Raw genomic sequence first — 12,843 nt, forward strand, 5'->3', positions numbered from 1 at the left:
GTCTACGGACAATTTCTTCGACCTCATTGTTTGTTTTTTTCTCTGACATGCAATGTCAACTGTGGGACCATTATATAGACAATTGTGTGCTTTTCCAAATCATGTCCAATCAATTTAATTTACCACAGGTGGACACCATTCAAGTTGTAGGACCATCTCAGTAATGATCAATGGAAACAGGATGTACCTGAGCTCAATTTTGAGTATCATAGCAAAGGGTCTGAATGCTTATGTAAATAAGGTATTTGTTTTTTATTTGTAATACATTTGCAAAAATGTCTAAAAACCTGTTTTTGCTTTGTCGTTATGTAGATTGATGAGGAGAAAAAAATATATATAAGGATGTAACGTAAAAAATGTGAAAAAAGTGAAGGGTTCTGAATAGTTTCTGAATGCACTGTAAGCTTTTCTTTAATTAAAGACAAGGGAACAGACATCTAAACTAATTAAAGTGACATTCAAGTTCACAAATTCCCACATATCCAATGTGGTGTCATGGCAATTCCCACCCCCCACCTCACTTATGATCATCAACTATTACAACAGTTACCATGGAAACAACACTTGCTGGAATGTTCCATTTTGTTGTCATGGCGTGGTACAGTGCCAACCAGTTTCAGTAAAAAGCACCCCTTACTCTCTTCTTACTCTGAAGGCATTCGGGTGAGTTAGAGTTACTCATTTGTCCACAAAAAATCAAGCCCTCTATACAATGTTTTTTGTAGCATTCTCGTTCAACCTCTCCATGTAATTCCGGAGCTCTTGCGAGTCCCCCAGCTCGATGTCCGGACATACCCACTTAATGTCGGTGGTCTGTCCGAGTGCCAGCGGGCTTAGAACTGGGCATCCGTTACTGGGCTTGATGTTGGCGAAGGTAGTAAATTTGACCCTCTTCCTCTTGGTGGTAGGTGAGTTGAGTGACTCGTTCCTGCCTCCCGGGCAGCCTCCCTGGGCACTGCCCTTCAGAACACTGCCGTTCAGCAATTGACTGCCCTCTTCCAGGGTGCTGCCCAGCTCATCCTGCTGCTGCTGCAGACACAGGCCCTCCTCCTGGCCAAGCCACACCCAGTCATGGGCATGGGGCATGGCCTCGGGGGCCTCCAAGGGCAGCTCTTTATGGCGGTACTTGAGGGTGTAGGAGATGCAGTTGATGAGGAAGACCAGGATGGCCAGGCAGAAGACCCCCAGCAGGGCGTACATACCGATCTCCAGGTCAGTGAGGCTGCGGCGTGATGACAACAGATCCTCGTCCGTGCTGCGGCCCCGCGGCAGCTCCTCCTGGGCAGGGAACTCAGAGAACCCCCCAGGGACTCTTCCGTCGGCAGACAGCCTGTCCCCATTGGGCCTCACCGGAATAGGGGTCTTGACTGTCGTGGCCCCCCGGTTCATGATCCCAGCCTCAATGTCAGAGATGGAGCCTCCGTAGTAGGGCGGGTCTGGTCGTGTTTTGCCTCCAGGGTGGCTGTATGGCTCCTCAGAGCGGCCAAACCTAACGCAGACATTTCCCACCCCGGCTGCCAGAATGGTGCGTCGCTTTGTCTTCTGGCAGATCTCTGATGATGTCATCTCTACACGCACCAGTAACCCCTGACCTTCGCCGTTTGCCACGATGACCGGCCACTTCCACTCCGCGCTGCGCCGTACCGATACCACCTGCTCGTCCAATGAGGTGGCTGTGAGCACAAAGTGGGCGGGGTCGTAGTGGTCCAGAGGAGTCATGGAGCCGTCGCTGAACTGGAGCCAGGCACTGATGAGGGATTCCTGAGGACACACACACACAAACACACATGAATACACACGCACACACAAAGACATTGGAGTTCTTCTATCATAAGGGTAAACTCCAAATAAACCTGTCTTAGTAGTGCTTCAACAAAACCAATCCCCACCCACATGTCTACTCTAAAACACCAACTCCCCATGGGACACATAACTACTGCAGGTATTAAAGGAAAGCATGCTTCCCTGTCATAATATAAAGTCCTACTATGTTACTACACGGTAGAAAATGGTATCAGCAGGAGTCTAATCTTTTCATCTCCATCAAGAGAGAAAAAGAAAGAAAGAGTGAGTGTAGAAGTAAAGAGAGAGAGAACCCCTGCAGATGTAAAGATATGTTTAAATAGCCCGTTTAAAAGCAGAGGAAGAAGAAGAAGGACTCTGCAGCTGTTCCTCTGAAAATATGTGATAGTTTCAGAAGCAGACATCTTCATTGAGATTAGATCAAAACTTTGACATTAGAAACACATCATATTCACTATATAGGATCAAATGGCAGCAAATGTGACTCCACCGTTTCCAGGTGAGAAAGTTACAGTTTAGCCTTACAGATGGCTCATATATCTCATATAATTCCCATATATAATTTCTATCTATGGGTGAACATATTATATATTTGGTGCATTAGGTTGCTGAGGCATGTGTGCGTGGTAACCTGTTTGAGTTTCTGCATGACTTCCTGTGTGGTAGCAGTGGCGACGATGGCCCTGTTACTCCCTGGGCTGAGCTGGAGGGACAGAGAGAGGCCAGACACCAGCTGCACTCCCAGCTCTGTCACGCTCACTTTGTCATCCAGAACCCTGATCATCCGCTCAGCCAGGATCGAGTCAGACAGAGGAGACATCACCTGCAACATCATACACACACATTAGTATACAAACAGAGCCCCCCCCCCCCTTTACACACACACGCTTGTATTGGTTCACATCACCTGCACAAGCATTTACATTCAACCCATCATGATCGAAGACGTCAACATGACAAGCTTATATTGGCACTCAAGAAAGAACATAATTGACCTCCTTAGAGGAAACACCATGACCCAAGCTCTTTATTACTGTTCAGGGCTTATATGACCCAAAAAAAAGGTGATGCATGTACTGTACCCTCAATTGCATCTGCGATCTGCCAACCACACTCTCAAAGACGCACACGTACAAACTCCGCCTGCGTCTGTCTGACTGGCAGTTCCCTGCCTCCCGGGGCTGCTTGAGATGTAAGCATGTAAATGTGGGTGATGAGAAGGGAAGCACTCCCATCTGCTCCCATTAGGCATGAGTCTCCTCTCCACCCTTCTCCTCTTCTCCACCACCAGCCCCCACACAGGCCCACGCCTCCACCCTGCCATAATGAACTGTCAGCACGGATCACTGCCTCATCTGTACAGCAGTGGTACTCAAACTGTGGGGGGGGGGCAATTCTTTTTTTTTTTTAAGGATTATTCTTGATAGTTGTAATAGTAGAACGCACAAGGTGCAATGTGAAACACTTTGGGAACCCCTGCTGTACAGGACCACAGGCTAGGCCAACACACTTCCCATCCACAGCACCGTACTGTTAGAGCTGCACGGTTGCATGCTCGCCACATAGATAAACACACTGGGAACACACAGGGCCAGCCGTGTAGATCTGTGTACTGTGACACCTCTAGTGCTGGGTCATAGGTCAACATATGCTATCATGATCATATAGGTAGAGTTACCTTGTTGTTATCTTGATGTTACCTTGGTGCGTTTAGGTCTATTTAGGACAATTTTATTATCTAAGTGGGTACATTGTGTCACTGGTTAGATTAAGCCAAAAGCTTTATCCTAAAATCCAACAGAACACATATCACCACATTCTCATCCAATGTCCTTTAATCTACTCTAGAATAAAGTGAAATAAAATAATCATTAAATAAAAGTAACTAACAAAGTAAGAGGGGGACATTATTTAAAAGGGATACTTCGGGATTTTGGCAATGAGGCCCTTTATCTATTTCCCCTGAGTCAGATGATACCATTTGTATGTCTCTGTGTCCAATATTAAGGAAGTTAGAGGTAGTTTCATGAGAAAATGGTAACTTGCATTAGTGCAATGACTGGAAGTCTATGGGTACCTGCTGAAATGCTATGACTTCCAGTCATTGTGCGAATGTTAGTTAGCATTGTCTCGCAAAACTACCTGTATATCCTCAAGATTATCTCAATATCAAAGAATTTGTGGGTAACGATTAATATACTGTGTGTGGAAAACTGGAAACTAGCCGTTATTGGCAGAGAGGTTTGAAACTCTCTTTCATTTTGGTTTTATAACTAATTTACCATCTGGGGGTGTCACCAGGCAGGCCAAAACTCCATCCCACCAAAACAGGCTGAAATTTCAGGCGGTCTTTTCACCAGTGGAGGCTCCTCAGAGGAGGAAAGGGAGGACCATCCTCCCTCCTAAATTTCATAAAAATTAAAATTGTAAAACATTCTAAAAGTAGATTTTTTTTAGATAAAACTATACTAAACACAGTACCAGTCAAAAGTTTGGACACATCTACTCACGCAAGGGATTTCCTTACTTTTACTATTCTCTACATTGTAGAATAATAGTGAAGACATCAAAACAATGAAATAACACATATGGAATCATGTAGTAACCAAAAAATTGTCACAACACAACTCAAACGCGTTAAGAAGAAAATACATTCTACAAATGAACTTTAAACAAGGCACACCTGTTAATTGAAATGCATTCCAGGTGACTACCTCAATGTAGAAAATAGTAAAAAAATAAATAAAGAAAAACCCTTGAATGAGTAGCTGTGTCCAAACTTTTGACTGGATTTGTAAATTAATGTATTAATACACACTGTTTTGCGATGAAGGTCTACAGTAGCCTCAACAGCACTCTGTTGGGTAGCACCATGGTGTGTCTGGAGGACAGCTTGCTTCCATCCTCCTCTTGATACATTGACTTCAATACAAAAACCGAGGAGGCTCATGGTTCTCAACCCCTTCTGTAGACTTAAACAGTAACTATGACAACTTCCGGAAGATGTCCTCCAACCTATCAGAGCTCTTGCAGCATGAACTGACATGTTGTCCACCAAGTCAAAGGACCAGAAAATGAATATAGTACTGAAAGCATGAGCTACAGCTAGCTATCACTGCAGTGCATATTATGTGGTGAAATAGAGAGAGATAGAGAGAGTGTCTTTTTTTTGCACTTTCAGTTTCACTTACTTAGCCAGCAAATGCAGCTATCTAATTTAGCCTACTCAAGCACCTTGCTCAAACAGAGGGATGCTGTGTTAATTACGACTATCCAACACAACACTGAAACTCTTCCAAGTCAAGGTAAGCTTTTGGTTTTATTAATTTATTGCCACCGGGGCCCGCCAGTGTAACTGCTAAACTGCTAACTGAGTATACACTATAACGTTATTGCATGATTGTAGCAGGTTTACTAACACGCTAGTTCTATTAGCTATGTTGACTATGATGTTACTTTAGCTAATATGGTGACAATGATGTAGGCAGTGTGGAGCACTTGATATGATATGATTTTGCTTGGAATGTTTTTTTTGCCTGGTCATATACAGCTGATGAATCGTCTTGAAGTCCACAAACATTAGGGAAAAGGTGAGAGGAGGAGAGCGCATGGATGCGAGAAGGAATATGACATGGCTGCTATGAATGTGAACTGTATTTAGCAAGGTGTATTCATTCTGTCGATTCTGTTGAAAAACATTTCTTAAACGGTCTGTCAATGTGTCACTGTCTGTCACCTCAACATTTTTTTCTCGGCTTGTGTGCACCTACGGTGTAATCTTTCATTCATAGGCTACGTTGTAGCAACCTCATGAGTGTCATGTAGTAGCCTAAACCTATCGATTGAACTGGGTGAATGGGATATGAATGACAGTCATCCAATTAACTGTAATAGAAATAAAGCCATGCTCATTCCCAAAAAATATTGCCGTCCCTCATCTTAAAAAGCATTGACCACCACTGTCTTAAACTAAAAGGGCATTATCTTTAAAGTTCACAATTTCACAGTATTATTCCAACCTCGCAAATATACAGTATATTAAACACAGGTAAATTATGTTTTACTGCACTGGGCCTTTAACTGCATCTGTTGGTGACATTGTAAAAACATGAATAACAAAACATTGAACCAATCAATGCTGCATTTGAAGCTTTCAGTAAGCTTTTCCCTTTTCCCTGCCGTCGTTACTAATGGAAGTGTTAGGGCTTGGGAAAAGCAGTGATTGTGCCTTTTAAAGCTAATAACCGGTTTGTCTGAGGTAGAGTGATTTATCAATTTAGCGGCAGCGCGAACCGCACTGCAGGCAGAGATGTATCTGACACATGAAATGGGTTGGATTTTTGGTTACTGTGGAGACCCAGGGCAATCTGCTCCCCTTTCATCAGAATTCCCTTTGATAGTTTGATTCCAAGACCCTCCATGCCAATTGCAGTGATTGCTCTGCTTTTTATCTGAATTTAATTCCAGACAATTGAAGACCCTCTTGTTTGTAGATGGATCTAAAATCACTCCAATGAACAAAGAGGCAATTTTGCTATCAAATAAAACTTCACAGCTTCTCTAACAGCATTGTCAATACTCCTTTGAGGCTGCTGCATGTGGGTTTCTCTGAGTGCCAGTGTGTGTGCTTCAGGGGGGAGAGGAAAACATTGATGAAGAGAGATCGAAAAGCATAGTGTGTTCTGTTTTGTGTGTTTCTATGCATGTGAGTGATCAGCATAAGGAGGGGAGGATTAAAACATTACATTTTTACCTTTGTGTGTGTGTGTGTGTGTGTGTGTGTGTGTGTGTGTGTGTGTGTGTGTGTGTGTGTGTGTGTGTGTGTGTGTGTGTGTGTGTGTGTGTAGTAAGCCACCTATAATAGCAGGGCAGGACAGGGACAGGATGGCTTTGTAGCAGAGTGAATGATCACAGGGTAAACAACTTTGACATCATAAAGTGCCTCTCCACTGTTATTGAGTCATAGTTATTCTCAAACCATCCTAAAGAGCACACACAAATAGAGGGACAATACAGTGCAACCATTGATATCATTTCCATCCATTTCCCAATAGATATCTTTGCTGCGTGTTTCTGTCTGTGGGCCAGGGTCTCCAATGGAAATGAGAAATGGTTCTCAACTGACCAACCTGGGTAATGTAAAGGTAATAGGGTATTGTACACCAACAACAATAAGGAGAGGATATGAATGTCCATGGATCAGGCATTGGAAGAGCTGTTGTGTTGTTGGGGAAAACCTTGATCGATTGTATTTTACACCGTAAGTGGGCACCCCTCAACGCTCTCCAGAGGAGCCTGCTGTTAGTAATGATCTACATGGGATGGGGGGAGTGTCTGGTGGTGTGTGTGAGCCTACACGCCCTCTGAGACTTAGCAGCCTTTATTGGGCGTGCCGCAGGCTCACATTGCTTTGTCAGTCCCTGATAGGCTAAGTGTTTGTGCTGTGCCGAGATCGATTCGCTAACCTTTTTTAAAAGCCCCACTCGCAAAGAGCCTCCGTTTTCTTTGTGTTTTCATAAACGTTCCTTTTGCACTGTCCATCCTCTATTATTTTGTCCAAGCAGGCACTCTTTATCTCTCACTCTCGGTTCATCATAAGGTTTCTCTCTGTTCCTAGCTCTCTCACACACACTAATGCTCTCATTACCACTCTTTCACCCCACGATCTCTGTCTCTCCCACTTTCGATCACACTCTCGCCATTTCACTCACACTCAAACGTTCAGACTGCTGTATCACTCTTTAATCACTTCTCTCTCTCTCCCTTCATCTCCCTTTCTCTCACACCTGTAGTTTGGCTGTGCCAGTGTTGAGGCCCATCAGGACCTGTCCCTCCAGTAGATAGGCCACACGTTGGTCCTCCACCCTCAGTAAATCCTGGACCAGGTCAGTCACATCCACCTGCCAATCACTGCCCAGCAAGAAGTCCTGTTGGCCATTTCCATCAACTCCCAGGGCCACAAAGTGTGTGAGGACCCGCACCGTGGTGCTCTGGTACTGGGGGACACAGCCACTCTCTGTCCTCTCACTGTCACCATCATCCGCACTCACTCTCTCATACCTGGAGAAAATAAGAAAGAAAAAAAGCTTGGAAAGAAGCAGAATAAAAGCAGCATTTAAGTTGGAAAATGTAGAGCAAATCAACAGTTTACTGTAGTTAACACAGACATATTTGGATGTGGGTATTCGTTAACTCCGAAGCACAGACAAAATCATCTAAATGCAACCTAATTTCTGGCAAAAAAATATGTTCACATGCAAGGTGAAACTGTGTGATATTTGAGAAAGTCTGTATTTTACAGTATATATCAAATAGTTCTCTACTCTGTTCTATTCTATTCCTGTATGGATTGACGCTGGTAGAGACGAGAAGCAGGTGCAGGGAGTGAATATTCAATAGCAACGGACATAGAAAAGGACAGGACAGCATCTGGACATGAACACATAACTACAATAATGCTGACACAGGGAACAAACGGGGGCGCAGACAGTTATAGATGGGGCAAACAACAAAGGGAAGGAGTCCAGGTGAGTCCAATGAGCGCTGATGCGCGTAATGATGGTGACAGGTGTGCGTAATGAAGGGCAGCCTGGCGCCTTCGGGCGCCAGAGAGGGAGAGCGGGAGCACGCGTGACATTTCCTCCATTACTCTAGCTTCACTGTCTCTATCTTCTCCTCCATTTTATTCCATTGTTTAAATTAAACAAGGGATTGAAACCCTGTTACTTTTCCTATTAGCACTGTCTTTGCTGATAACTACTTTATTGAGGGAAAATATACTAACTACAACTGTATACAGTATGTTGTCTCCCCTAGCTTTCTTAAGATGAATGCACTAATTGTAATTCACTCATGATAAGAGCGTCTGCTAAATTACTAAAATATAAATGTAAAATCTATAGGGACCCATTGTTCTTCATCTACTATGATTAGACCCATTCAGCAGCAGTAGAATGAGGTAAAGTACAGATCAGGGAGAGGTAGCCCTGTTCAGCCCAGTGATCGAGAGCGTGGCCCAGGGAATCGAACCTCCTGTAAATGGCGGAGCACTGTGACAGACAGTCAACAAAGAGGCTATTACCCTGACGCTACTCAACTCTCCATTCTCTCTAAACACTTTATCTCCCATTCTCTCGCTCTACACCTACATTGTGTTTTCTCATTCAAGTCTCTTTCTCGCTTTTCACGGAATTCAGTCTCTTTCACTGAATTCAGTCTCTTTCACTGAATTCAAACACCTTTCTCTCTCTCTCTTTCTCTACTCCCACCCTCCCTTCCTTTATGTGCTCTGGGCTAGGTCAGGTGGCCGGGGGAAGTGTGATACTGACAGCTTCCATTAGGTTAATGAGGTGTGGCCATCCAGGCAGAAAAACAGGCTGACAGGTTAACATGCTGGACCTGCCCGGGCTCTCCTTGCCTCCCCCCACCACCACATTCACCAGCGTGACGACACTTACATGGCAGCCTAAAGCCTAACTCGGGTGACATTAGCGGCAAGCAGCAAAAAAAAGTGGGCGAGGCATGTTCTCACGGATGGCCGTCAGGTCAGATAAGGTCTGGCCGTGTAATAAGCTCGCTTCCAGAAGCACAATATGACTCGACTGGCTCGCTCACCTCTCCTACTCACTGGACTAAATCGCTCAGGGGCAGATGTGTTAGAGTGCCACCTGGTGGCCTGGCTACTGAAAAGTCTATAGAACACATGCCTCAAGCTAAAAAACATATGCATCAAGCTAGGATGTCATATTTCCTAGAAAAACGGTTATTTCTATAACAACAAGCGAAAATGAAATGCAGACTCCAATTCTAGTCTTTGCTCTCTTTCTTCCTTGTTCAAACAGGAACAAGGTTGACTGCTTTTGTAAGGACTTTTACAGAATGTTGTGCAGGTGAGAACAGAATTGTCAGACGTGTTAGTCTTGCGTCTGGCTGACAGAAAGTGAGTCACAGAGAGAATTGACTGAGAGTCACAACAGTAATTGAAAGTCATATTCTTAAGCCTCTCACAACCCCTCGGAGAGAGCATCTGAGTCACCGGCGTCACCTGGGTATCCAGAGAACAGCGGTGGCCATAGAGAGGGAGCGTAATGCTGGACAGGTGTAGGCATCATGGTTAAGACATTGGCATTATCACAGTTATTCTAAACCTCCAGATGAGGATGTGGACAGACTGGTGCATTAGGTTCCAAGGCTACTTAGAGAATAAGTGGTAAATATATGAGAGGTACAACCACTTTAATTAACATGATGTTTGAAGATGATCCTTGAATCTTAGTTTTTTACTATGCACTGCAATTATTATGAACATCTGTTTCCCAAGCAGTATGAACAAGGTAACCCATCTCACTGTCTGGTAAAACCACACACCTCTTGTTGCCGGTCGCCACCGGGACCCTCCAGCCCTTGATCTGGCTGAGCTCGTGGTCAGCCACGTCGATGACCAGCGGGAGGCGGGGCATCCACACACTCATCTCCAGCTGGGCGCTCAGGTAGCTGTAGGTGAAGTTGAGCACCGTCCTCATCCTCCCCCTCGTCTCCTTCCCGTTCACAAACACATAGTCACAACGATCCGACACCTGTGGGGGAGAAGGGGGAGAAATAGGAAAACATGTTATTAAGAGAAAGAGCAACAAAAGCAACTAAGTTTGACATTTAGGCTAATGCTTTATGAAAGAATACGATGCAACATTCCGTATTATTTTAAGGGCCAAGAGTTCTATATTATTTCTATGCAAATATTAGTCATGCAAGTTTATATGGCTAGAGGCAGAAAATGTTTTTATTTTTATATCCTTCAAAAGAAAATCTGCCATTTCCAAAGATTTTAAATCTCTCCCTCTGCTCAGTAATGATTTTGATGACAGACTTTGCATTCTTTGACCGTACCCTTGAAGTCTCCATTCAAGTGTGTGTGTGTGTGCGACTTTGAAATTGGACGTCTAGGGCAACAGCCATCAATTAGGCTTGGGTTTTGCTAGTGCACTGTGGACGGGCGTAATCTCATGACTCACGTGACTCTGGATCCGAAGATCACGTTTTCAATCCCAGAGGAAGACCATTTATTTTTTTTGCCTATCCCAAACCTTTACCCTTAACTTGAAAACATTTTGAAGTTTGACGTTTGGATATATGGATCGATACTGAGCAGGAGGATCAACCCAGGGTGTAAAAAAAATATACAAATGTTACGTGTGGAGAAGCGCGAGTGGCAGTAAACATCAGAATCTGAAGTGAAATTGGTAAAAATGGGATATATTGTTGGTGTGTGTGTGTGTGTGTGTGTGTGTGTGTGTGTGTGTGTGTGTGTGTGTGTGCATACTGACAAGGCCAGTGAGGAGAAACGGGCTTAAAATTATTAACAGATGGAGCAGAGAAAGACACAAATCGCGAGTGCCAATCAAAAAACAAAACCCTAGCCTCAAGCCACTTCACGATTGGCTGAATCCGCCCCGTCTCCTCCAATCAGCTCCAAAGCCACTCACATACAGTGCCTACAGAAAGTATTCACAACCCTTTTTCCACATTTCGTTGTGTTACAACCTGAATTTAAAATGTATTAAATGGACATTTTGTGATACCAACCTACACACAATATCCCAATATGTCAAAGTGGAATTATGTTTTCAAATTTTTTACAGCCAATAAGTATTCAACCACATTGTTAGGGCAAGGCTAAATAAGTTTAGAACAAAAAATGTGCTTAACAAGTCACATAATAAGTTGCATGAACTCACTCTGTGTGCAATAATAGTGTTTAATAACACCCTATATAAATCCGCATATAAATCTGTCAGTTTTTTTTTATTTGGATGCTTCTCAATCCACAGCATCCCCCTGTGTTGCCCTTCCACATCTGCTGAGGTGACAGAGCTAGTGGTGACAGAGGTGACAGAGCTAGTGCGGTGTTTGTCAGACCATGAGACATCTTCTCACAAAATCGTCTACAGCGTCCAAATCGTTTGGCCTATAAACGAATGACCCCTTTATGGAAAGATCAGACTCTCACAAACACGATGGTGTTCTCCGTTTTGCTATATGACCCAACAAGCGTCTTTGGACTCATCTGAAGTAGATACAGCCGATCTTCCAATTTCTTTCTGTAGTGTCCAAAAGGTGTGGGCTATATACAGATGACCCCTCTGTCACTCCCATGAACACATACATTTTGGTTGTTTAGGATACCCACAGGCCTCACAAGACTCGCCTGAAGGTCCCCCATTACCAGTTGAAAAAATGAATGGAAGTACAGTGCATTTGGAAAGATTTCAGACCTCTTGACCTTTTCCACATTTTGTTATGTTACAGACTTATTCTAAAATTGATTCAATTGTTTTTTCTCTTATCAATCTACACACAGTACCCCATAATGACAAAGCAAAAACATTTTTTTAAATGTTTGCAAATGTATTAAAAATACAATAAATACAATACAGTAAAAATACAATTGTTTCGCATCGTCTGAGAGGCCTTTAGGTGCCTTTTGGAAAACTTAAAATGGGCTGTCATGTGCCTTTTACTTCCGTCTGGCCACTCTACCTTAAAGGCCTGATTGGTGGAGTGCTACATAGATGGTTGTCCAGTTGTGTTATTCAATATGTTTATATGGGCTAATAGTAGTAAGGCCAAATATGCAGTGGGGCAAAAAATGTATTTAGTCAGCCACCAATTGTGCAAGTATGGAGTTGTTTTAAGGCTGTCATATCAAGGAAAATGTTTGCTATTTGATTTAGAATTTCAAGACCCTTTGAAGAGTAAAAATATAATTTGATGAACAATTACAGTGGGGCAAAACAGTATTTAGTCAGCCACCAATTGTGCAAGTTCTCCCACTTAAAAAGATGAGAGAGGCCTGTAATTTTCATCATAGGTACACTTCAACTATGACAGACAAAATCAGAAAAAAAAGCCAGAAAATCACATTGTAGGATTTTTTATGAATTTATTTGCAAATTATGGTGGAAAATAAGTATTTGGTCACCTACAAACAAGCAAGATTTCTGGCTCTCACAGACCTGTAACTTCTTCTTTAAGAGGCTCCTC

The 12,843-nt window shown here is 43.4% G+C and overlaps 1 protein-coding gene across 1 annotated transcript in view; it reads right to left on the minus strand.

The window, feature by feature from the left end:
- Positions 1–277: 277 nt before the first annotated feature.
- LOC110509743 (transmembrane protein 132C-like) overlaps positions 278–12,843 on the minus strand; it is a 224,718-nt gene continuing 212,152 nt past the window's right edge. The window contains exons 6-9 of the mRNA XM_036968040.1: positions 10,171–10,379; positions 7,590–7,863; positions 2,435–2,626; positions 278–1,761 (exon numbers count right to left, since the gene is read on the minus strand). Of these exons, the coding sequence (XP_036823935.1) occupies positions 706–1,761; positions 2,435–2,626; positions 7,590–7,863; positions 10,171–10,379 (1,731 nt within the window). The 3' untranslated portion in view covers positions 278–705. The remainder of the gene's footprint in view (positions 1,762–2,434; positions 2,627–7,589; positions 7,864–10,170; positions 10,380–12,843) is intronic.

Source organism: Oncorhynchus mykiss, chromosome Y (genome assembly GCF_013265735.2).
Source record: "Oncorhynchus mykiss isolate Arlee chromosome Y, USDA_OmykA_1.1, whole genome shotgun sequence".
Taxonomy (NCBI): domain Eukaryota; kingdom Metazoa; phylum Chordata; class Actinopteri; order Salmoniformes; family Salmonidae; genus Oncorhynchus; species Oncorhynchus mykiss.